This window comes from Aquarana catesbeiana, linkage group LG02 (genome assembly GCF_042186555.1).
Source record: "Aquarana catesbeiana isolate 2022-GZ linkage group LG02, ASM4218655v1, whole genome shotgun sequence".
NCBI classification, from domain to species: Eukaryota; Metazoa; Chordata; class Amphibia; order Anura; family Ranidae; genus Aquarana; species Aquarana catesbeiana.
Genome location: NC_133325.1, coordinates 169,936,398 through 169,961,528, shown reverse-complemented (window position 1 = coordinate 169,961,528; position 25,131 = coordinate 169,936,398). Strand labels below are relative to the sequence as shown.

Below are 25,131 nucleotides of genomic sequence, written 5' to 3'. Positions count from 1 at the left end.
ATCCTGTATCTTCTTAGATTGCTCCAGGTCCAGTTCTGATGCTTATGTGCCATTTATAGGCCCTTTTGTCTGTGGACACGGGTCAGCCTGGGCACCCTGACTGGTCTGTGGCTATGCAGCCCCATACAGAACAAACTGCAATACCCAATTTTTCTGCTTTTAACATGTCAACCTCTGGGACAACATGTTTACTTGTTGCCTAATATATCCCACTGACTTTCAGATGCCATTGTAATAAGATAATCAATGTTATTCATTTAACCTATCAGTGGTCATAATGTTATGGCTGATCAGTGTATGGGTTTTAGGTGGTTTTAAATGTGTGTGTTTATTCTTTGTCCATATTTAATAAAAATAAATTTGATAGTTTTGTATAAACAATTGAAATAATTGAGCTAACGGCCTATCGTGCCCATTTAGGGGAATAAAATAAGAGTATCATTTTAAGTAAGAGTAGACCCTGACTGAGAGTTGTTATTTAATTCCTATGCCCTGTACACACGGTTATACATTGATCGGACATTCCGACAACAAAATCCATGGATTTTTTCCGACAGATGTTGGCTCAAACTTGTCTTGCATACACACGGTCACACAAAGTTGTCGATCGTTCTGAACGCGGTGACGTAAAACACGTACTATAAACGGGGCAGTAGCCAATAGCTTTCGTCTCCTAATTTATTCTGAGCACGCATGGCACTTTGTGCGTCGGATTTGTGTACACACGATCGGAATTTCCGACAACGGATTTTGTTCAAAGCTCTCAAACTTTGTGTGTCGGAAATTCCGATGGAAAATGTGTGATGGAGCCCACACACGGTCGGAATTTCCAACAACAAGGTCCTATCACACATTTTCCATCGGAAAATCCGACCGTGTGTACAGGGCAATAGGCAAGTTCAATGTCTACACCTAAAACCTTCACTTTGTAGTCATAAGGGGTTAATGAATTAATGAAAATATGCTTAAATTTTTAAACTGCAGAGTAACCAAATAAGATGTTGTTTTAGAAACATAGAAAAATGACAGCCGAAAAAGACCGAGTAGTCCATCAAGTCTGTCCATTTTTTTTTTTTTAATTGTTTTTTTTTTTTTTCTTTCGTTAACTTTGTTTTGTTGTCTGATTATAGATCTATGTTTATCCCAAGCATGTTTGAATTATCCCAAGCATGTTGTTTTATATGTATATTTGTAAACCAAGTTACCCATAGGAATCATATGTACCCTGTGCTACTATGTTTATACAGATTTTGCACATTTACTGCATATTCCGTGCAGATTTAGCCAAAACTTCTCCTACTGTACAAAAAATGTTGGCGCTATATTCACCAGCTTCAATAATCACTAGCCCCATATTCACTACATTATAAATGCAATGAATATTGTCAGAAAATGTGCAGTGAATGCCAGTGGGAATGTGTTTGCACACATGAGAGTTCTATAACTGTAATGTATATAATGCCCCTTGTAATAAACTGCTCAGGACTTCTAATGAATTTGGGAATAAGAACAAGAAAAAAGTTAGAAAAACTCTTTCTTTCTGCATTAACTTCACCTGCATTCCCACATCCTTTACCCAAGGCAAGTACCTTGTACTCCACATGGCTATCGGTTTTGACAAAGGGGGAGGGAGTAAATAAAAGTGGAGGGGTGAAGCAATCAATCTATGATAAGAGAAGGTTGTGTGTTCCAGATGAATGCTTGTGCCAAAAGGGCAAATAATATTTAACACCAACAGTGTACATAAGCTTTATGAGACAGGCAGTAAGGGGAGGAGGTGGAGAGTGTAATTCCAAGTCTCAGTATATAGGGCAGTGTACCAAGAGGCAGAGGCTTAGAGGAAATCAAGCATGCTTTCACATTACGTGTTCAGCTAACAACTAAGAAAGCTGAAGTGAAGGGATAGCACCTGTTTGAGTAGGGATATTTTATAGGCTATATGTGAAAGACTTGCATGGTTGCAGAATTAGGGGAGTCTTTTTCTAATCTTTCTTTTACTATAAGGGCATAGGGAGAGCTAGGCTCTGACTTCACCTAAGATCAACTTCTTTGATCCACCTGCAGTTATAATACTTATTGCGAATCTGTATCTTTGACCTATCATCAGACGGAGGGAGTTAATCCCAGACTCAATAACCACATGACAGCTTATGCTGGACCAGGTTTATGTTAAAAGCAGGATGCTAGTTGAGCAGAACCCACAGCTGCGGAAAAGCGAAAGAAAGTGTTAGGTGATCATCAGTGCTTTCTCCTTTGCAACATCTTTACTTTCCAAGACTTTTGGCATGATGACTTCTCATTTCCAGAGAGAAGGCTTCTTTTTTTATCTGCTTACTCTGCTAGGTGCTTGGGCAGCATCTACACAGGGCGGAGGAAGGAGAACTGAATGTCCCTCCTGTGGAGTGCAAGACAAAGATGTGATGATCGAAGTGGCTAAGCAACAAATTCTCCAGAAGCTCCATCTAAAGGAGAGACCTAACATCACTCACCCAATTCCTAGAGGAGCGGTGGTGAATGCCCTGCGCAGGCTCCATTTAAACAAGCCACGTATGGAAGGTCTGTTCGGGTCCTCAAACTGGGAAAGTGATGGTGACACCTCTGAAACAGACCAACAAAGCTACGAAATCATCAGCTTTGCAGAATCAGGTAAGAACTTATATGCAATGTATTGTATGCATTTTACTTTTTATATTGTTTATTAAAATATTTAATTAAGGGTAATTAAATTAGGTGTATTATTTTAATGGCTAAAGTGACAAAACAGCAAACATTTTTTTATTTCAACTATTTTAAACTGAAATATTTGTTTTGGTTGTTAGGGGTTACTGTACTTTTCACATCTCATTCAGAAAGCCCCCTACAATTCCCTTGCAGGACTGAATCTGTATTTTGTGAACACATTTTCACAATGAAAAAAATGTAGGTTTACCAAAAAAGGACAATATTTGTGCTTGGTTTCAAAGCCCTTACATCCATTTCACTGCTTTGTGAAATAGCTGTGCATTTGTGTTTTACACACTTTTACACCTTACCTTATGATAAATGTAAATACATCACTGGGCCATACAAATGCAAACATTTTATTGAACAGCAAACTTTATTGGAAATATTACAATTTAAAAGATTACTCAAATACCTTTAAGGGGCGTCACTGGTATCAGCTTGACCTGCTATGCAGAATAGAGAGAGCAATTTATCTACAGGACAAATACACGGGACTGTGACTTTGGACACACCAAGGTTCCAGACACAATACTGCATAGCAAAGTTCATGCTCTTCTATTAACAAGCCAACTATGCATATTATTGTAAAATTATTGTAATTGTATTGGTCAGGGATACATCCAGCCAAAATAAGTTCATATACTTAGTATCTAATTAGATAGATAGATAATGCTTAAAATATTTAGCTGCATAACGTAATCACAACCAGGCGGCTCTTGTTTGTACAGTACACAATCCTGGCAGAAGTCCATCAGATAATGCTGGCCAGGTTATTTTGGAGCATGTAGTTCAACAACATGCCTGCTATTCAGTTACTGTTATTAAAAGTCAAGGCTGTCAAATGTTAGAACAAACTAAGATTACAGTTGAGGCATTCATTCATAAATACTCAATTTAATTATTATTTTCCTACTTCTTTATGGTGATCATACACTCCAGTGAATTATAGCCAAAAATTATAGTTTTAGAACAATTTAAATCAGCATATGCATTAACAGTGCATTATTTAACCCTTGGACACTGTCCAGGTTTTGTTTGGGTTGAAATGAAAGTCTCATCATCAATTAATCTTCCTATGTATATAAAGTAGTTAACCTGCAAATGTATTAATTTCAACATGGCTTCAAGCTCAAGAGTGCCAAATGACTGGATCTTTGAGATTTGGCCAAAAAATGTATATAGCTAAATCTATAACAAACTGGCTTGTCAAAGTTTGATTTGGGTCAGGAGACTAGTATTTATTTGAAAGGCCACTTTGAGCATAGTCAGTTGTTGTGCTTCACTGAACTTTCTATGGCAACCAAAGAAACAACAGTGACATCTAATGGCTGGGTTAATGGTCTGGTCAAAATTTTAAACTTCTGTAGAATATCATCATTGTATATCCTCAAACACGACATGTCACCTTAGTCACACCATGATTTATTACATGGTACATAAATAAGGACGTGTGGAGAGTATGGCCCAGGTTCACTGGAGACTTTGGTGCCTTGTATATTCTGCCAATCCAAATTTACATGATAGTTTCTATAGTTCAGGTAGCTTTATATTTCACTTTATTTTATAAGTGTTTGAAATTAAAACATATTTCCCTGACTAACTCCATGGCAGAATAGGATGGACTCCATTCGTATGCTGCCATGAAGTTAATGAGGAAAGGAAAATTGTAGAAAGTATTTGATAACAATTTTCCCATTTTGATGTAATGGATTTCATGATGCTTGTTTCATTCTCTGACCTGCTATAATAAAATGATCTTTGACTGATTTGAGTAACACAAACATTTCTTCTCATCTACCTCTAAGGACCTCTGTCAGCTTGTAAATGCTGTTTGTGACACCCTTTGGGGAGATTTTTTTATGTCACTTTTAGCCCTTGAAGTGAAGGCAAATTTTCTCAATGAGGACACTGACTACAATAAAGATCTAATGAAGATTTAAACTTTACCAATGTGCCAAAAAAGTATATTTCTTTCTGTGTCCCTATTGGGTAGATTTCCTTTAACCACCTGTTCTTACTGATACCTTATCCCATAGGGGGTATACATAGCAATAAAAACAGAACAGAGGGTCTTATCCTTGTCTACTTTCTTCTTAAGTGAAATAAATGACTAACTCTGCTGAAGTATGCAGCTTAGGTGCTTTGACTTCACTCTGATTTTAATAACTTATTGGTCTTGGGTCAGAATTTCAGAGACAGTCATGCATCTAGCATTTTCAGCAGCAATTTGTCAGCAATTACAGCATCCTTGTTTCTCTCAGTACAGGTTTTCATTTAATGATTACAGTGATAGTTAATAAAAAAGCAATTCCATAAAAAAGTATAATTTAAAAGGGAATATTCCAAAGTGCAGGTATGAAGGCAATGGGTGCATTTTTACAGATATATTTTGTGTCTTCAGTTCTTAAACCCATAAAGTGACCCATTTACTCTTTCTTTCTTTATAGATTACAATGAATCCAGTACAAAGCTGACATTCCAATTTGCTAAAGACAATGAGCAGAATGTGCATGTTCTCCAGGCTCATCTGTGGGTCTTCTTTAAGTCAAACAGGACTGGTCAAGATAGTCAGACTATTCGATTGCACATGATCCAAGAGCCAAAGGGAACACGCACCCTCATCAGTGAAAAATACCTTGAGCCAAAATGGAGTGGCTGGCAGACATTTTCATTAAAGCAGATTCTCCAGGACTTTTTTGATGAAGAGAACAAAAGTCTGAAACTAGAACTTGACTGTGACGGATGCCAAAATATACCATTTATGGTCAATCCCAGTGATTCCCACCAGCCTTTTTTAGTAGCTCAAGCAAAGGTAAAGGAAAAGAGTCATCACATTGCAAAAAGGAGCCTCAAATGTGACCAAAACTCCAACCTTTGTTGCAGGAAAGACTATTATGTAGAATTCAAGGATATTGGGTGGAATGACTGGATAATAAAACCTGAGGGGTACCAGATCAATTACTGCATGGGACTTTGCCCAATGCATGTTGCTGGTGCACCTGGCATGGCTGCCTCATTCCACACCACGGTCTTTAATCTCATCAAGGCCAACAATATCCAGACAGCAGTGAGCTCTTGTTGTGTACCAACCAAGAGACGGCCACTGTCTATGCTGTACTTTGATAGAAATAACAACATTGTAAAGACTGACATTCCTGATATGATTGTTGATTCATGTGGATGCAGCTAAGAGACACCAAGCACATCCATACTAATATGAAAAAAAGAGAGAAGCTGGTCTGTCTCTTACACAAGCTTTTGCTGAAATCACGTGGGAAGAGAAAACATCTGGATAACTGAGAAGCCCCCGTATGTCTTCATGATGCTTTACACACTGGATACTTTGCAACTAATTTCTATGATAATTTAGTATGCAGAATGCCATAGACTGTGACATTACAGCACACTGACAAAATACACAATGTCTCTTCTTCCAGGATCTTCAATCCATTTACTTATCAATACAGCATGCTTGTGAACAATTAACAAATTTATTCTACCAAAGATTATATACCTTGTGCTATACATCCTAGTGGCTCCCTCCCATTCTAAGGGAAACAGCTGTCAACCCCAAAGTGATGGCACTTTGCCAACAGTTGGCGTAGTTTTGTCAAAACTATGAGCTTCTTTATTTCACAATTAGCTTTAAAAACTTGGGAGGTATGTGGTGTTGTAAATAAGAAACTGACCGTAAAAGCCTACCCAGTTTTCTGCAATATTGTTACATTATTAAAGTGCCAAGCCGAATATCTGCAAAGAAAGATGGATTTGTGATGGACATTTTAAGCAATGCCTCATTTCCACAAGACAGTTTTACTGTCACCAGTTGAATGTCATTGTAAAGTGCTAATTATTTTTTTTCAAGAGACCCCTCCCCCTTTCAACCGCAGAGCACACAGTTACTCGTGTACGACACAAATTATTGTATTTTATATTATTTGTATTTTATTATTATTTTTGTTACTGAACACTAATAAACAAAACAACAAAGAAGGAAAATGCGTATTTTATGATTTTACAGCATATATTCACACCATACGACATCATAGAACACTGTAATCAGGGCTGCAGATAAGGCAGTACAGCCAGCCCTCCTGTACTGGGCCCAGGCCCCCCCATCAGTCTTTTCCCAGACACAGACCCTATTCTGCCTCTCCTTGCAGTGCTGCCAGCTTCTCCTCTTCTTTCTCCCTCTGGCTGCACTGCGGGGGGATTGGTACTAGCAAATGCACCCCCTTCATTTACCCTCTGGGCCCCCCCTGTGTGCCCCTTCTTCCACAGCACTGCTGGCTTCCTTCGTCTTCTCTCCTGCTAGCACACAGGGGGATGTTTCAGGATGCACAATGGGGGCCCCTTCCATTCCTGAATGAACACAGTGAATGTTCAGTACCAATCACTCCTGTGTCCACCCCGTCTGGGGTCTGCACTATAAGGCTTAGAAAGCAACAGCAACCTGCAAATCAGGAGTGAAAACAAGGAGGCATCAGGGATGCCTCTGGATTTGGGATAGGGGAGATGAGCAGGGGTTAATTAAAGTGGTTCTATGCATTAAGGTAAAAAACCTTCTGGGTGCAGCTCCCCCCAGCCCACGCTTTACCTGAGTCCCATCTCAATCCAGCGCTGTGCATGAGAGCAGTGACTCTCCAGGGTCTCTCTTTCATCACTGGCTCACACAGCAGCGAGAGCCATTGGCTCCTGCTGCTGTCAATCATAGCCAGTGAGTCAATGAGGAGAAAGCAGGGCCGAGCCAAGCTCTGTGTGTGAATGGACAATGTCTATTAACACACAGAGCTTGGCTCTGCCCTGCTTGGCACACATTCACAGGAGTGCGGCTTGGGAGCGATCATGCTCGAGTGCCTCCATAGAAAAAGGCTCGTTATTAAAGGTACTCGGCAGGGGAGAGGAGCCAGGACCACCGGCGTGGCACCCAAAAAGAAGAGAACAGAGCAGGTAAGTATAACATATTTTATATTGTTTTGTCTTAAAAAATGGCAACCTTTGGAATTATTATTATTATTATACAGGATTTATATAGCGCCAACAGTTTACGCATCACTTTACAACATTAGGGAGGACAGTACAAGTACAATACAATTCAATACAGGGGAAATCAGAGGGCCCTGCTCCTTAGAGCTTACAATCTAGGAGGGAGGGTCAAGTTATACAAAAGGGTAATAGCTGTGGGGGATGAGCTAATGGAGAAAATAGTGCAGTTGTTAGATGGAGGCAGGAGAAGAGGAAGAGGAAAGCTTTCAGAGATCGCCTAAAAGTGGATACATTTGGAGACAGTCTGACAGATTGGGGTAGGGAACTCCAGAGGATGGGCGAGGCTCGGGAGAAGTCCTGGAGGCGGATATGGGAGGAGGTGGTGAAGGAGCTAGAGAGCAGGAGGTCCTGGGAGGAACGAAGAGGGCGATTAGGTTGGTATTTTGAGACTGGGCTAGTGATATAGCTGGGGGCAGAGCTGTGGATGGCTTTGTAACTTATTGTTAGTATTTTGAATTTAATTCGTTGGGCGAGTGGCAGCCAATGGAGGGATTGGCAGAGAGGGGTAGCAGACACTGAGCGGTTTGTAAGGTGGATGAGTCTGGCAGCAGCATTCATGATGGACTGAAGGGGGGGATAGTCTATTTAAAGGTAAGCCAATGAGGAGGGAGTTGCAGTAGTCGAGGCAGTAGAATCACTTTAAGCTTCAGCGAGGGCTGCTTTTGTCCAGCAGTTTGTTAATTGATTCCCCAGCAATTACACTTTGAAAACTCAACTGTTTAATTTGTTAAGTGATCAGTTTCTACTCTTTTACTAAATCAACCCCATCTAATAAAATAAGTAAGTGGAACAGATGCATCCCTTGTTGATCTCAGTCCTGGTCCTTGGACATATTTACACTGACTGCAGGCAGGCTAAATGTTAGCAAAGTAATGTTTTCACACTGATATGGGCATTTAAAGCTGAATTCCAACTTTGTTTTCACTAGAACTGAATGGAATGATCAATTCGATCATAGATCATACCACTGTACCATGTTGCTCTGTTGTCTGCAGATCCCTGATATTTTAGGTTTAGTTGTTGCTTTATATCATGTGACACTCTGCGTATCCTGCTGTCCCTTCCACAGCCACTTTCTGCAGCAGCTAGAGTCTGTAACACTCCCCTTTGTAGTCTTTCAGACTATGAAGGCAACACCTTCATAATAACCGCCCATAGCCCTTCCTTTGTAGTCTTGCAGTAAACAATTATTCTTCCGCATGCTGCAGGAATGACACAGGAGAATGTATGATACATTTACACCTTTCACCACCCACATGATTGCCCAGAAGCACCCACAGTAACCCTAGGACCTACCCACATCAACTCCCAGAACTGGTACAAGTGACTCCCATAGCCGGCCCTGAAGTTACAGAGCTCAAAGGATCATGGGACATGTAGTATCAGGACTGGAAGAGGAAGGAAACAGGAAGTCAGAGAACTTTAAAATTCTGCTCGGAGGAGGAGTGACATCACAGAGACAGAAACCTGCTGTATACAGCTAAAGGACGTAAGTTACCCACAAACTGTCAGAGGGGTTGTCATTCATTTACATGCCCACTACATCTGCTGTTATGGGGAAATAAATCTGGAGTTCTCCTTTAAGGACAGGTTTAAAGAGGACCTCCATATTAGTGTATATGTCATATTGCCCTACCACCTCCCTGTTCCCCCTTTCATAATTGGATATATATTTTTTTATCAATATTTTTTTTTAGGTGAGAATATAATTCGTGCCATAGGGCTCTGGGTCCTAAGTGAGCCCTGCAGCACATCTACGCACATGCGGGTTTCCCAGGCATACACAAAGACACGGTTTTATTATGAAGTCCCCAACCATTTGTCGCATTTACATATGCTTGAAAAATCTCCTGCAGGCTGGGCACAGCCCTTCAGCACATCTGTGCATGTGCCATAATGCCAGTGATGGGGGGTGCCACTACAAAGAGGATTGAAGTTTTACTTTAAAGCACAGAAACTAAAAACCAAAGGCGGGATTCACCTGACAATTTCTTATAATCCCAGGACCTCCAATAGAAAGATTTTAGCGTAAAAAATGACAAAAATGCATTCTGGTGAAATGCAGCAGCAAAAGTGGTGGGAGGACAGAGCCATAATCAGCATTTCACCAGCCATAATCAGCAGCAGAGAAGACTCACTGGGGGAGATTTACTAAAACTGAAGCATACAAAATGTGGTGCAGCTCTGCATAGAAACCAATCAGCTTCCAGATTTTGTTGTCAAAGCTTAATTGAGCAAGCTGAAGTTAGAAGCTGATTGGCTACCATGCACAGCTGCACCAAATTCTGAGTGTTCCAGTTTTAGTAAATCTCCCCCACCGTTAGAGTCCCCAAGGCCAGTTGGGAACTCAACCCACCACAATCCACCTATGAAAGTTTTCGGTGAACTGACTTTCTAACATTTTTTCCATATAATACTATTATAAGGATATTGATGACATTGTTTAAGAAGCATGATGATACTGGTCTTTAGAATAACACCCTATGTTCTGTTCTTGGTTTTGACCATAATGTAAAGGAGTATTAAATGCACCGCTGACTGTACAGTCTTTTATGCCCTTAATCGTAGCTGCAGATTTAATTTACCAGGAGGTCAATTCTCACATAACCAAGTAAAGTCATGATAGTGCAGAATGGTATAAGCAGTAGGGGCACACAATATAAAACAAATGGCTCATTGTGTTTAGCATAACAGTTTGGTTACTTAGGTGTTCAGTTATTGTTTATGTTCCAGGGGGTTCTTCGCCACATTATTCCATTTTCACTATGCGTTAGACAGTTACGGAACCTTCCCAAACAAAAGTATTCTGATTCCAGATGTATATTACTATCCAATATATTATAAGCTACAATGGTCATTTAAGCCATTTAGTGAATTACCTTTCTAAAAATGGATGTTCAGGGGTGTGCTGCTCCCTTAAATGGGAGGAATATATTGGGGTGGAGGAAAAATATATAGTGCCTATTGAATGGGTATCTACTACACAAAAAACAGATGCAAAATATATAAACAAATAAACATAAATGTGAAAACAAATATGAACTAAATAAACTCCTAAGCCCCGGTTCACACAGGGGCGGCACGACTTGTAGGTCGCCTCACCGAGGCGCCACGGCGACTTGCAAAACGACTTCTGTATAGAAGTCTATGCAAGTCGCCCCCAAAGTAGTACAGGAACCTTTTTCTAAGTCGGAGCGACTTGCGTCGCTCCTATTAGAACGGTTCCATTGTACAGAACAGGAGGCAACTTGTCAGGCAGCTAGGTCGCCTGACAAGTCACCCCTGTGTGAACCGGGCTTAAATGTGACAGGCTGTGTACCTGGATCAATATAAAGTGCAATACCCCCTTTATATATGATAGATGTAATTAAATAAATATAATTAAATAAATATGTGAATAAGTGCAGTAACCTAATCGTTAATAAGCATATACAATGATCATATATATACAAGGTTAAATAAATATGCAAATATAAAGTGCTAGTGTGAATAAACAAGTGAACATGTGACTGTTATATGCATTGGATTATAAGGTGCTGTTGTGCCAGTGAAGGGATCCGTTCTGGTGGGCTCTTCAATGAGTAAACATTTAGTGCGTGCCTTATCCGTGCTCCTATAGTGACTGCACTCACCAGATCCTTCACCCCCTCTTGGGGTCTCACACCTCCACAGTATATGCCACTGTGTAGCAATGCAGGGTAACTCCGTCCTTAATGTTGATTATGGGGAGGTTCCATTATAGAAAGAGAAAGAGGGAGCCCACATAGCGTAATACTGTATAAAAACTTATTTATTGGTGCAAACGCTAAAAAGGTACTCACATTCAGTAAGGATAAAAAAGCATATATTGCTGACACAAGCTTCTGTAACAGGAAGTGATGCAAGAACGTATGCTGACTCCGCCCTACGTGTTTCGTCACTCTGACGTCATCTGGAGAGTCTTTCTATAATGGAACCCCCCATAATCAACATTAAGGATGGAGTTACCCTGCCTTGCTACACAGTGGCATATACTGTGGAGGTGTGAGACCCCAAGAGGGGGTGAAGGATCTGGTGAGTGCAGTCACTATAGGAGCACGGATAAGGCACGCAGTAAATGTTTACTCATTGAAGAGCCCACTGGAAGCCCTGATTGGCTGAAACAATTAAGGATTTGCCCAATCAGGCACAGAACACTGTCAGAGCCATGATTGGACAAAGTAATGATGAATGTGCTCTAAAATGGCTCATAGAGCCACCCCACACTATAAATCGTTCCTTCCCAGAGCAGCCATTTGCAAGGTGATATTGGAGTGGAGATAAATAGAACAGGGCTCTGTTCATTGCTACTAGAGAGTTAGTGTGCTATATTGTAATTCTATTGTGAGTGTAGAGTTGTTAGTGTAGTGTGAATATAGTGATAGTGCTGTGTGAGTGTAGTGCGTCCGTTAATTTTTACTTTAGTGTCAGTTTGGTGTGAATATAGTGATAGTGCAGTGTGAGTGTAGTGCGATCGTTCATATTTACCGTAGTGTCAGTTTAGTGTTTCAGGGCAGGTTACCTGAAGTATATTGAAGTGTGTCAGTGTAGAGTGTCATGGCAGTTTTACTGCAGTATATTGTGCAGTAGTGCACTTTTACGGCAGTATATTGAAGTGCGTTAGTGCACTTTTACTGCAGTCTATTGAAGTGCGGTAGTGCACTTTTACTGCAGTATATTGAAGTGTGTTAGTGCACGTTTACTGCAGTATATTGAAGTGCGTTAGTGCACTTTTACAGCAGTAGATTGAAGTGCCTTAGTGCACTTTTACTGCAGTATACTGAAGTGCATTAGTGCACTTTTACTACAGTATATTGAAGTGCGTTAGTGCAGTTTTACTGCAGTATTATGAATTACGTTAGTGCACTTTTACAGCAGTATATTAAAGTGCAATTTTACTGCAGTATATTGAAGTGCGTCAGTGCAGTTTTACTGCAGTATATTGAAGTGTGTCCGTGCAGTTTTACTGCAGTATAAAGTGCGTTAGCACACTTTTACGGCAGTATATTGAAGTGCGTTAGTGCAGTTTTACTGGAATATATTGAAGTACGTCCGTGCAGTTTTAATGCAGTATATTGAAGTGCGTTAGCGCACTTTTACGGCAGTATATTGAAGTGCAATTTTACTGCAGTATATTGAAGTGCGTCAGTGCAGTTTTACTGCAGTATATTGAAGTGCGTCCGTGCAATTTTACTGCAGTATAAAGTGCTTTAGCACACTTTTACGGCAGTATATTGAAGTGCGTTAGTGCAGTTTTACTGGTGTATATTGAAGTACGTCCGTGCAGTTTTACTGCAGTATATTGAAGTGCGTTAGCGCACTTTTACTGCAGTATATTGAGGTGTGTTAGTGCACTTTTACTGCAGTATACTGAAGTGCATCAGTGCAGTTTTACTGCAATATATTGAAGTGCTTCAGTGCAGTTTTACTACAGTATATTGTATTTCATTGATTAAAGTGCATCCAAGTACACATTTTCCCATCTCTATTACATTTCGGTAATAAGCCTATCGTGTCTGGGAGGCCAACAAGGAGAGGCAGACATTCCCATGGCACTGTGAGGGGGCCATCAGCGTCTGTGCCCACAGGCAAAGGTGGACGTGGTCCACCATCAGGCAGGTCATCATTCCCTCTGTTTAGTAGTGTTGCCCCTGCTATCCAGCCACAGCATGCAGAGGAGGTGGTGACTGGCTTGCTATACCTTCCTCATCTTCTATGACTCAAGCAGAGACTAGTGGGCAGTCCACTGCAGCTGCCAGAGCAGCTTATTCTGCTTCTTTGTCCACAGCTACTCCTGCCATAGCCCCAGCATCATGCATGGAGGAGTCAGCTTAGTTTTTTGAACATAGCTTCAGCCACTTGCATCATGATGATTCTGATGCAGTTTCTATACACGGTACAGATGCACCACTTTACAGGCATGCTAAGGGGACCCCCCAGGCACTATATTTAAATGAATTTGTCATTGTTATTGTTTCACTTTAAGCATCACAAAAATCACTGCTCATTTAAAAATTACATTTTTTACAAACTTTTTTTTCATTGATATGTGTCCCCCAGGGCAGTACCTGGACCCCCATACCCTTTCTATGCCCAATAACTTGCATCTAAGCCCTCAAAATGGGCACTTTTGATTGTTCCCGTTCGGGTACTATAGACTTCAATGGGGTTTACTATTCAGCTCTGAACTTTCGAGATGTTCGAGATGCTCTGGCGCAAACTGAACAGGGGGTCATTTGGCCCATCTCTAGTCACCAGAACAAGTGTCCTCATCAGAAAACGTATCGCTACACTGTGTTCTGGTGACTACTATAACATTTTGATTTATCATCACCTTCTATACTAGTGAAAATGGCCACCTGGTCAAATAGGAAGGGTGAAGTGAATCTACCCAGTTGAGACACCATCAATAAAAACCCGACAGAAGTGCCAACCCCTCAATACGGTATCCAAAACGAAATTTTAAAAGTTAAGTTATGCATACATTTTAACAAGAATATTTATGCCGCCTCTGTGTCGCATTTTCATCCAAACTCTCCATTCATAGGTGTGAAGGGAAACTCATAGAAGATGCATGTAAAATGCTTCTATAACTTACTTAAACCTAAAAATCAAAAAGCACCACAGTGCTTTTGCAACAATCATGCAAAGGTCAGACAATGGCCACTTCTAACACAAGATATCAACTATGCCTCAGCCAAGTATTTAATGTAATTACATCCTCATTGTATAGAGAATGTCACAAAATTGATCAGCAAGACTTTGGACAGCCATACACAGTTCAAAATTCAAACCATTAATGGGCAAGCTGAATGTACCAAGTTGATCGATTGATCTACTTAGATACAACCAGCCTGCCGAATTTGCTTCCAATTATCGCAAGCGGCTGCTATAGCCACTAGCGATAATTACGGTCTTCTCCCAGTAGGGATGGCTACCCCCACCCCCCGCTAAGGGAAGTCAATTGCTCAGAAGTAGGGATTCCCCTGTCAACACTGCCTGTGTTGAAGTGGGAATCGTGCAAATTTCTATCCTGCAACCCGTGGTTGCAGGAAAGAAATTCGCACCATCTTTGGGCTGCCTTAGCCGGAAGACATTATGTCTATCAAAAACCCTTGTATTTTACCCTATAGCCGTTGGTTATATGTTATATTATGTTCCCAATATCCTAGTTGAAAATTCACAAAAAAGAATTCTAAGCTTAAAAAATATCTACCCTTGATATTTCCCTTTCATCATGAAACCTATTTGCATTATTTTTTTGCCTTTCACCATCAGTATGATGTAAGGTGTACCTTGTTCCTGTTATCTCACCTTATCATGATCAGTCAGCATGAACAGGGCATAGTTAGAGTTCTCTAGCTGGAACCGCCAGTCATATACAGAACTGGACAAGGTGTTATAGTGCTAGATATGCCAGCTTTTTGGTATTAAATCAGGATTCCAGGCAAATATATCATTCAAAATTAACCACATATGTACAGTCACTGAAAAAAATACTTTACATTTTTTAAACTGTGCTGAGAACTCTTAGATCTGTATAATATTTAAAGGAAGGTTAAAAATCCTGTGTTTCTATTACAATATAATCTATTGTTCGCTCTTTTTTTCAGAATGAGAGAAATATAATAAAATGGTGGTGCTTATTTTAGCTCTTATGCAATAAAAACATCATCTTTTCTACAGGGGGAAAAAAAAAACATTTTTTTTTTTGCTGAGAAACAAAAAAAAAAAAACGTCCATCTGGTCAAAATAATATTTCCTGACAGACTCCATGGCAGCCTACGTATGGGTTAATCCCGCCTCTCATACCTCATAGGACCCCACTCCCATAAATCTTTGCTTCTAGACAGAGACTGTGTTCCTTTTTTGTCCTCCTCCTAGGACCAAGGTGTATCTCTTACCTTATGAAGTTTTTTTTTTTGATCCAGTCCTGGTGATTCGCACGTGTTTGATGATGGCGGTGTCTTGTTGGAGTCCGGCTTCCCCAGCTATTAGCAGGGCGGACATACGGGGTTCACTCTGATGCCTGAAGAGCTGATTATACCGGCCATTGGCTGGGGAGCAGCATCTCGGCCAATCGTCCCAGCTATTAGCGGGAGGCCTCCCTCATTATTACCCCGGTCGTGCGGTGAGCGCTCCTCTTGCTCCCATTCCAGGATGGATCCCCTCAGGTGCCGTGGTAATGTATGCTTCTGATTATGAATTCTTTTGGCAGCCTGTTGTGTGTGTTTGTTTGTCCGAAATGCCTTTTTTCCTATGGCCATGGCGGCTGGGACGCATCTGCGTTCCAGTCCGCCGCTTCCCCGCTCCGACTGCGCAGCTGCGAAGTCTCGATTGAGATCGAGGCTTGGTTCACACCTGCGCAGTCTGCGCGCGATGACGGCAACTGCGCATGCGCGCGAGCGCCGTGGAGCGGCGTCGGTCACAGCGTAGGGACGCTGTAGCCGCGATGACGTCATCACAGGTGGCAGATTCAAATAGCTGTCACATACAGCTATGCTTTGGGATGCTCTTTCGCTCAGGCAGCGGCTTCCCTGTGTCCATCTCTCTGGCTTCTGAGGTAAGGAGCTTTGTTGTACCTTCCTGTGTCTAGGTCTCTTTCTCCAAATTGGGGAAAGAGAAAGTGAAAGTATACATAGGTAGTTATTGGGTTTCTTATTGATTGTGTTTGCAGTCCTTTGTTTCTGTCGCCATGGATGTCTCACCGCCCCCTAGTGGCCAACCCTTACACCGCAGGTAGGATGAAGTATTTTATTTTTTCATTCTGCCTGTATTGTTTGGAGTACTATTTAGGAACAAGGTATTATTTTCTTCCCCTTCAGCCCTTCTAGGTCTGAACCACAGCTATCGGCACATAAAGAAAAAGACCAGTTTAGGTCTCATCATCACCAGTCTACGTCAGGTTCTAGACGTACTAGGTCATCTTCCAGACACCGCAAAGAGGGGTCAAGGTCTAAATCTAGCCATCATTCCCCCCCGCCATTCCAGCCGCCCTGAGAGGAAAGCTTGCTGGGGATGTAAAACTCAGGTCCCAGAGGGTAAATCTCTCTGTGAGTTGTGCTTTTCGAGAGCCACAAAGGAAAGAGGAGCTGATGACCAGCAAGTGGAGGCTCTGGTCAGGAAGGTGGTCCAGGAATCTCTTAACAAAGCAGATCTTGACCGAGCGGTAATTCCTCCTTCTGTTATAACTCCAGTTGCTGAAGATATGGAGTCCGAAGTTCCAGGCCCATCTCATCATAGTCTCTCTTTCAGCGGCTCCTCGGACAGCGAAGCAGAGATAATTGAACCTGGTGCAGGTTTTGACTTTTCCCTGGTTCCCCAACTAGTCAGAGCGGTTAAAGACGCATTGAGATGGGAGGAACCAGTAGAAGCACCCTCTAAACAGAGGAAATACTTTAAACACCTTAAGAAGGATCGCCCGAACTTCCCCTTCCTGGGTGAACTGGGTGAAATTATCTTGGATGAATGGGGTAAAGTTGATAGGAAAAACTCTTTAATTTCCAAGATTGCGAAGATGTATCCTTTCAAGAATGATGAAGTAAAACATCTTGAATCAGCCCCCCTTGTCGATGCAGCTCTCATGAGGCTGGTGAGACATGTTACGCTCCCTCTAGAGGATACCGTCTCTTTCAAGGATGGTCTGGAGAGGAAGATTGATACGGACTTAAAACGTATCTATATCACGGCAGGGATGGCTTGTAAACCGGCTCTGGCCCTCGCAGCTTTGTCAAAAGCCATGGAGTCTTGGACGGATGATGTGGGTGCAGCTCTAGGAAGTGTGTCTGAGGACTTATTCAAGAGCTCTCCAATACATGAGCTGAAACTGGCTTCGGTCTTCCTGGGAGAAGCATCCATCGACATTATTCGCCTCGTGGCACATGTCATGCTTTCATCAGTTACAGCAAAACGTGCCCTCTGGTTACGCCCATGGGTTGCAGACCCTGCCTCTAAACAGGCCTGGTGCAGGATTCCTTTCGAAGGCTCCTCTCTCTTCGGAAATAAACTGGATTCTGCTATCTCCCGTGCTACTGGGGGCAAGTCAGGATTCTTACCCCAGGACCGTCGTATCCTTAACCAAAGAAGGACTCAACCTAGACAAGAACCAGAACGCGCTAGAGATGCTCGTCGCTACAGACCTGGTCGGGAGTTTAGGAAAAACTGGAGGAGAGGCCAGCCTTCAGGCCAAAAATCCTCAAAGTCAGCCCCGTCAAGTGGTCGGGACACTTCCAAGTCCTTTTGATACGATGCCTGTCCAGGTAGTGCAAGTAGGGGCTCGTTTACTCCGGTATCAGCACGTCTGGGCAGCCTCGATTCAAGATTACTGGACCGTCAAAACGGTCTCCTCCGGTCACACTTGGGTTTTCACCAATCCACCCAGTCACCGGTTTGTGCCTACGGTCCTTCCGCTCTCAGAAGAAAAAAGACAAATTCTTCTATCTTATACAGAATCCCTGATTGCCCAAGGGGCCGCCATTCAAGTTCCATCAGAAGAAAAATTTCTTGGAATCTATTCCCCCCTTTTCATGGTCCTCAAAAAGAATGGCTCTTGGAGACCAGTAATCGACCTGACACATCTAAATTCCTTCATCAAGAAGGAAAAATTCAAGATGGAAACCCTGCTGACAATCCGACAAACAGTTCAACCAGGAGATTGGCTGGTCTCCATAGACCTGAAAGACGCCTACTTTCATGTGCCGATCGCAAAAGATTTCCAGAGGTATCTCCGATTTGCAGTAGGCCAGAGGCATCTCCAATTCACTTGTCTCCCATTCGGGCTCACAACATCGCCTCGAGTGTTTTCGAAGCTCTTATTGGCGGTAGTTGCTCTAATCCGAGTAAAAGGCATTCGGTTACACCATTACCTGGACGACCTACTCCTACTGTCTCAGGACAGGGAACAGATTTTGTCACATCGGGATCAAGTCATATCTACTCTGACAGAGTTCGGTTGGCTATTGAACAGGGAGAAAAGTCACCTAGTTCCGACACAAGCTCTAGTATTCCTCGGGGGCCCTATTCAACACAGTGGAGAGCACCATCTCTCTTCCTTTGGAGAAGATTCCGGTAATTCGAGAGAGAATTCGCCTAGCATTGTCAGCAACTCTCCTCAGAGCCTCTCAGTGTCTCAAAATAATCGGCACTATGGTAGCCACAGCCCCCATGGTGAAGTGGGCGCAATGGAAAATGCGGCCCTTTCAGAAGGGTTTTCTCCAGCAATGGGATCCAGGGTCTCGAGACCATCTGGTGCGGGTAACCACCTCCATGCGGGAGAGCCTCCCCTGGTGGCTGCTACGGAAAAACCTCCTCAATTGTCACTCCATAGCACCTGTCTCCTGGATTACAGTGACAACGGATGCGAGCAACAGAGGTTGGGGCGCTCTCTGTCTGTCGGAGATAGCCCAAGGCAGGTGGGACTTCCCATCCCAAGGGATAGTCTCAAATGTCCTGGAGCTCCGAGCTGCCTTCCGTGCCCTTCAAACTTTTCTCCATCTGATATCAGGAGCCTCAGTCCTCCTGAGACTGGACAACACGACCGCAGTGTCATACATCAAGAGACAGGGGGGCACCCGCAGTCTCTCCTTACTGAGGGAAGTAAGCCCAATCATGTCCTGGGCCCAGATGAACTTAACAAATCTATCCGCTGTTTATCTTCCAGGAATTCAAAATGTCCAAGCGGACTTCCTTTCAAGAGTCACCCTGGACAACAACGAGTGGTCCCTCCACACTGAAGTTTTCGATTGGCTCCTGTCTCTAGGGATGATGCCGGAGGTGGATCTGTTCGCATCCCCATGCAATTTCAAGCTGGGGAAATATTACACGAGGTGTCGTTGTCCCCAGGCCTTCGGAGTGGATGCCCTGACGGACCAGTGGAAATTCCACAGGGCCTATGCCTTTCCCCCAGTTCCAGTCATTCTTCGTTTCCTCTCGAGGCTCAGGTGGGAGAATGTCAAGGTACTGGCAGTGGTCCCGTTTTGGCCCAACAGGCCATGGTTTCCTCTCCTGATGCAGCTCAGTTACCGAGAGCCGGTCCCTCTCCCGTCCAGACCAGATCTCCTGCTGCAGGGAGCGTCTCTTCACCCTTGCCCATCCCAGCTCCATCTGATGGCTTGGTGGTTGAGAGGAGAAGGTTGGAAGCTCTAGGTTGTCCTAGTACAGCTATTGCTACATTGTTGAATGCCAGAAGAGCAGGCATCAACAGAGTGTATCAGAGGATTTGGGCGAAGTTTGCGGACTATGTGATTTCCACCAATGGATCCTGTAGTAATCCAAGGATTCAGGACATTTTAGGTTTTCTACAAACTGGCCTGGATCTGTCCCTATCGGTGAGTTCCTTGCGGGTCCAGGTTTCGGCAATCTCAGCCTTCATAGGCGTATCATGGGCCAGACACCCCCTTACTAGGCAGTTCTTTAAGGGAGCAATAAGGCTTAGGCCTCAGAAAAGACCAAGATTCTCTAAATGGGATCTCCCTCTCGTCTTGGATTTCTTCTCAGAAAAGGAGATACGGCATATGGATCAGTCATCAATTAGAGAGCTTTCTCTCAAAGTGGTCTTTCTAGTGGCCATAACATCGGCCAAGAGAGTTTCTGAAGTTGGATCCCTAGGATACAAAGAACCTTTTCTTACCTTCTTCCCAGACCGGGTAGTCTTGATCCCCATGTTAGGATCGAATCCTAAAGTAACAACCATCTTCCATGAAAATCAGGAGATTGTCCTCCCTACTTTCAGATCCACTGAGGACTCTAATGTTCACCCTCTAGATGTTGGGCAGGTTCTGAAACAATACCTAGAAGCCACAGCTTCTTTCCGCCAGTCTGATTATCTGTTTGTGCTTTTTCACGGCAAGAACAAGGGTTTACGGGCTTCCTCTAGAACCATCGCATCATGGATCGTTCAAGCTATCCAATGGGCATACAGGTCTAAGGGTTTGGCTCCTCCGGAGGCGGTAACCGCTCATTCTACCAGGAGCGTCTCTACATCATGGGCAGCATCCCGACATGTGTCTCCAGATGTAATCTGTGAAGCGGCCTCATGGTCATCAATTAACACTTTTATGACACACTATTGTGTAGAACCGGCTTCTTTGTCTACGGTTAACTTTGGTTTGCACGTATTATCTGTTGATGGTGCCAATTAAACCTTTTTTTTCTTTAACCAGCAATTGCCCACCCGGGTGTGTATGGCTAGTTATTTCCCATACGTAGGCTGCCATGGAGTCTGTCAGGAAAACGGAAAATTTATATCAAATACTTACCGTAATTTTCCTTTCCTGATGGACTCCATGGCAGCAGGAGTTCCCTCCCAGTTGCTGGAGTAGGCTAAGTTACGGAACACAGTCTCTGTCTAGAAGCAAAGATTTATGGGAGTGGGGTCCTATGAGGTATGAGAGGCGGGATTAACCCATACGTAGGCTGCCATGGAGTCCATCAGGAAAGGAAAATTACGGTAAGTATTTGATATAAATTTTCCGTTATTCCAAGGATTCTACTAAACGTTACTGCAGAGTCCAACCAGCTGCTGAACTCATGAATTCCCCTCACTCCCTACAGAATACCACCATGTAAGGAAGCCATTTTGACATTTTTGGCCAGTTTTAGCAGTATAATGCCCCGTACACACGGTCGGATTTTCCGACGGAAAATGTGTGATAGGACCTTGTTGTCGGAAATTCCGACCGTGTGTAGGCTCCATCACACATTTTCCATCGGATTTTCCAACACACAAAGTTTGAGAGCAGGATATAAAATTTTCCGACAACAAAATCCGTTGACGGAAATTCCGATCGTGTGTACACAAATCCGACGGACAAGGTGCCACGCATGCTCAGAATAAATAAAGAGATGAAAGCTATTGGCCACTGCCCCGTTTATAGTCCCGACGTACGTGTTTTACGTCACCGCGTTTAGAACGATCGGATTTTCCGACACATTTGTGTGACCGTGTGTATGCAAGACAAGTTTGAGCCAAGATCCGTCGGAAAAAAGCCTAGGATTTTGTTGTCGGAATGTCCAAACAAAGTCCGACCGTGTGTACATGGCATTAGAGTCTTCTACCATGTAAGCCATCTGTTAAAATGGAATTCCTGGGAAACCCCTCATCACACATTCCAGGAGGATGCGGGGGGCCGATTCACAGAACACCTGGGGCCAGCCTTCCTGAACCCAGAAAAGGCAGCCGGCTGAAGGAGAAAAAACAAACACAGACAGGTGAATAGTGGATTTCTGCAGGACAATGCTGGATCCTCTTGACAGGTGAGTGTGCATTATGGATTTAAGCCAGCATAACAGGTAATGGGGATGGGAGGGGATAATGTAATAATATTAAAAAAACTTTATTTTATATTGTATAGAGCTTTTTAGGGTAATTTCTCATGCTTCTTATGTGAAAGCATGTCTAAAGAAAAAAAGTTTTTAGATTTAATTTGCAGGAGTTTAGAGAAGATAACTCTCTGATGTTCTTTGGAAGTAAATTCCAGACTTTTGGAGAATAGCAGGAGAAGGCTCTGTCTCCCAATGAGTGTAGGTGAGTAGGGGGAACACATAGAAGACCAGAATTTTAGGAGAGGAGGTTATGGGGGGGGGGTAAGTTGATAAAAGTTCAGAAAGATAAAGAGGTGCCGGGCCATAAAGAGCGTTATAGGTGAGCAAGATGATCTTAAAGTCTATGCAAAACCTGAAGGGTAGCCAGTGCAAGGACACCAGGATAGGGATAATATGATCACTTGTACCAGACCTAGTCAGGATTCTGGCTGTAGAATTTTGAACATATTGAAGTTGATTAATAGTGGATTTAGGTACACCAGCGAGTAGAGCATTGCAGTAGTCAAGTCAGGAGAACACAAATGTATGGATCAGCTTTTCACTACAGTGTATGATAGCATAGGATGCAACCCAGCATTGTTTCCCAAGTAGAAAAAAGGATTTCTAAAAACATTTTTTACATGTGGATCAAAGGTTAAACTAGCATAAAATATGACCCCTAGATTTTTCAGTTTAGACTGAAGCTCAAGTACAGTGCCATATATAGATAAGCTATCAAGATTGGCCTTATATACAGTGCTTTGAAAAGGTATTCATACCCCTTGACATTTTCCACATTTTGTCATATCACAAACAAAAACGTAAATGTATTTTATTGAGATTTTATATGATAGACCAACACAAAGTAATGCCTTGTACACACGGTCGGACATTGATCGGACATTCCGACAACAAAATCCATGGATTTTTTCAGACGAATGTTGGCTCAAACTTGTCTTGCATACACACGGTCACACAAAGTTGTCGGAAAATCCAATCGTTCTAAACGCGGTGACGTAAAACACATACGTCGGGACTATAAACGGGGCCGTAGCCAATAGCTTTCGTCTCTTAGTTTATTCTGAGCATGCGTGGCACTTTGTGCGTCGGATTTGTGTATACATGATCGGAATTTCCGACAACGGATTTTGTTGTCGGAAAATTTTATAGCCTGCTCTCAAACTTTGTGTGTCGGAAATTCCGATGGAAAATGTGTGATGGAGCCCACACACAGTCGGAATTTCCGACAACAAGGTCCTATCACATATTTTCCGTCGGAAAATCCGACCGCATGTACAGGGCATAACACATAATTGTGAAGTGGAAGGAAAATGATAAATGGTTTTCAAATTTTTTTACAAATAAATATCTGAAAAGCGTGGAGTGCATTTGTATTCAGCCTGCTTTACTCCGATACCCCTAACTAAAATCTAGTGGATCTAATTGCCTTCAGAAATCATCTTATTAGTAAATAGAGTCTACCTGTGTGTAATTTGATCTTAGTATAAATACAGCTGTTTTGTGAAGCCCTCAGAGGTTTGTTAGAAAACCTTGGTGAACAAACCACATCAAGAAGGCCAAGGAACACACCAGACATGTCAGGGATAAAGTTGTAAAGAAGTTAAAAGCAGGGTTAGATCATAAAAAAATATCCCAAGCTTTGAATATTGGAGCACTGTTCAATCCATCATCTGAAAATGGAAAGAGTATGGCACAACTGCAAACCTACCAAGACATGGCTGTCCACCTAAACTGCCAGGCTGGGCAAGGAGAGAATTAATCAGAAAAGCAGCTTAGAGGCCTATGGTAACTCTGTAGGAGCTGCAGAGATCCACAGCTCAGGTGGGAGAATCTGTCCACAGAACAACTATTAGTGGTGCACTCCACAAATCTGGCCTTTATGGAAGAGTGGCAAGAAGAAAGCCATTGTTGAAAGAATGCCATAAGAAGTCCCGTTCGCAGTTTGCGAGAAGCCATGCGGGGGACACAGCAAACATGTGGAAGAAGGTGTTCTGGTCAGATGTGACCAAAATTGAACTTTTTGGCCTTAAAGCAAAACGTTATATGTGGTGGAAAACTAACACTGCACATCACCCTAAACACACCATCCCCACCATGAAACATGGTGGTGGCAGCATCATGTTGTGAGGATGCTTTTCTTCAGCAGAGACAAAGAAGCTGGTCAGAGTTAATGGGAAGATGGGTGGAGCCAAATACAAGGCAATCTTAGAAGAAAACCCTTTAGAGTCCGCAAAAGACTTGAAACTGGGGCGGAGGTTCACCTTACTGCAGGACAACGACCCTAAACATACAGCCAGAGCTACAATGGAATGGTTTAGATCAAAGCATATTCATGTTTTAGAATGGCCCAGTCAAAGTCAAGACCTAAATCCGATATTTATTTGTAAAAATATTTTAAAACCATTAATTTTCCTTCAACTTCACAATTCTGTGCCAGTTTGTATTAGTCTATTACATAAAATCCCATTAAAATACAATTATGTTCTTGGTTGTAACATAATTGATAGGGGGTTCCAATAAGCATGACTTCAGTCTCGTCACAGTTTATTTGAAGGAAATTGTGTGCCATCCAAGTTTTTATATAACAAATACAGTTAGATAGGAGAAAAGCAGCCAAAGTAGAATTTGGTTTAGTGTAGATGTATATCTGAGTGTTATCAGCATAGAAGTGATAACTGTGCCCATGTGATCTAAGCAGCTGGTCAAGTAGAAACATGTAAATGCTAAAAAGTAAGGGACTCAAGATTGAGCCCTGAGGAACATCGTACTTGCTGGACCAACATCAGACTGGAAGCCACCAAGAGAAACAAAGTGACAGCGATCACCCCCCCTTGGCATTTTTCCTGTTTTGTTGCCTCACAACCTGGAATTAACATGGATTGTTTGAGGATTTGCATCATTTAATTTACAGAACATGCCCACAACTTTGAAGATGTTTTCTGGCCACTCTGCCATAAAGCCCAACTCTATGGAGCATATGGCTTATTGTCGTCCTATGTACAGATACTCCAGTCTCTGCTG

General features: G+C 42.5%; 1 protein-coding gene and 1 long non-coding RNA gene across 3 annotated transcripts in view; one reads left to right on the top strand and one right to left on the bottom strand.

Moving 5' to 3' along the window:
* LOC141127408 (uncharacterized) overlaps positions 1 to 25,131 on the bottom strand; it is a 197,849-nt gene that overhangs the window by 63,050 nt on the left and 109,668 nt on the right. The gene's annotated exons all lie outside the window — the stretch shown is intronic.
* Positions 1,736 to 6,723, top strand: LOC141127407 (inhibin beta B chain-like). The gene is made up of 2 exons (XM_073613803.1): positions 1,736 to 2,646; positions 5,172 to 6,723. The coding sequence occupies exons 1-2, from the start codon at positions 2,286 to 2,288 to the stop codon at positions 5,912 to 5,914; spliced, it is 1,104 nt and encodes a 367-aa protein (XP_073469904.1). The 5' UTR covers positions 1,736 to 2,285; the 3' UTR covers positions 5,915 to 6,723.

Excerpts from the sequence above, each read along its gene's own strand:
- LOC141127407 (XM_073613803.1), top strand. The coding sequence starts at position 2,286 with ATGATGACTTCTCATTTCCAGAGAGAAGGCTTCTTTTTTTATCTGCTT. Across the intron at positions 2,647-5,171 it reads CATCAGCTTTGCAGAATCAG|ATTACAATGAATCCAGTACA; the intron begins GTAAGAACTTAT and ends CTTTCTTTATAG.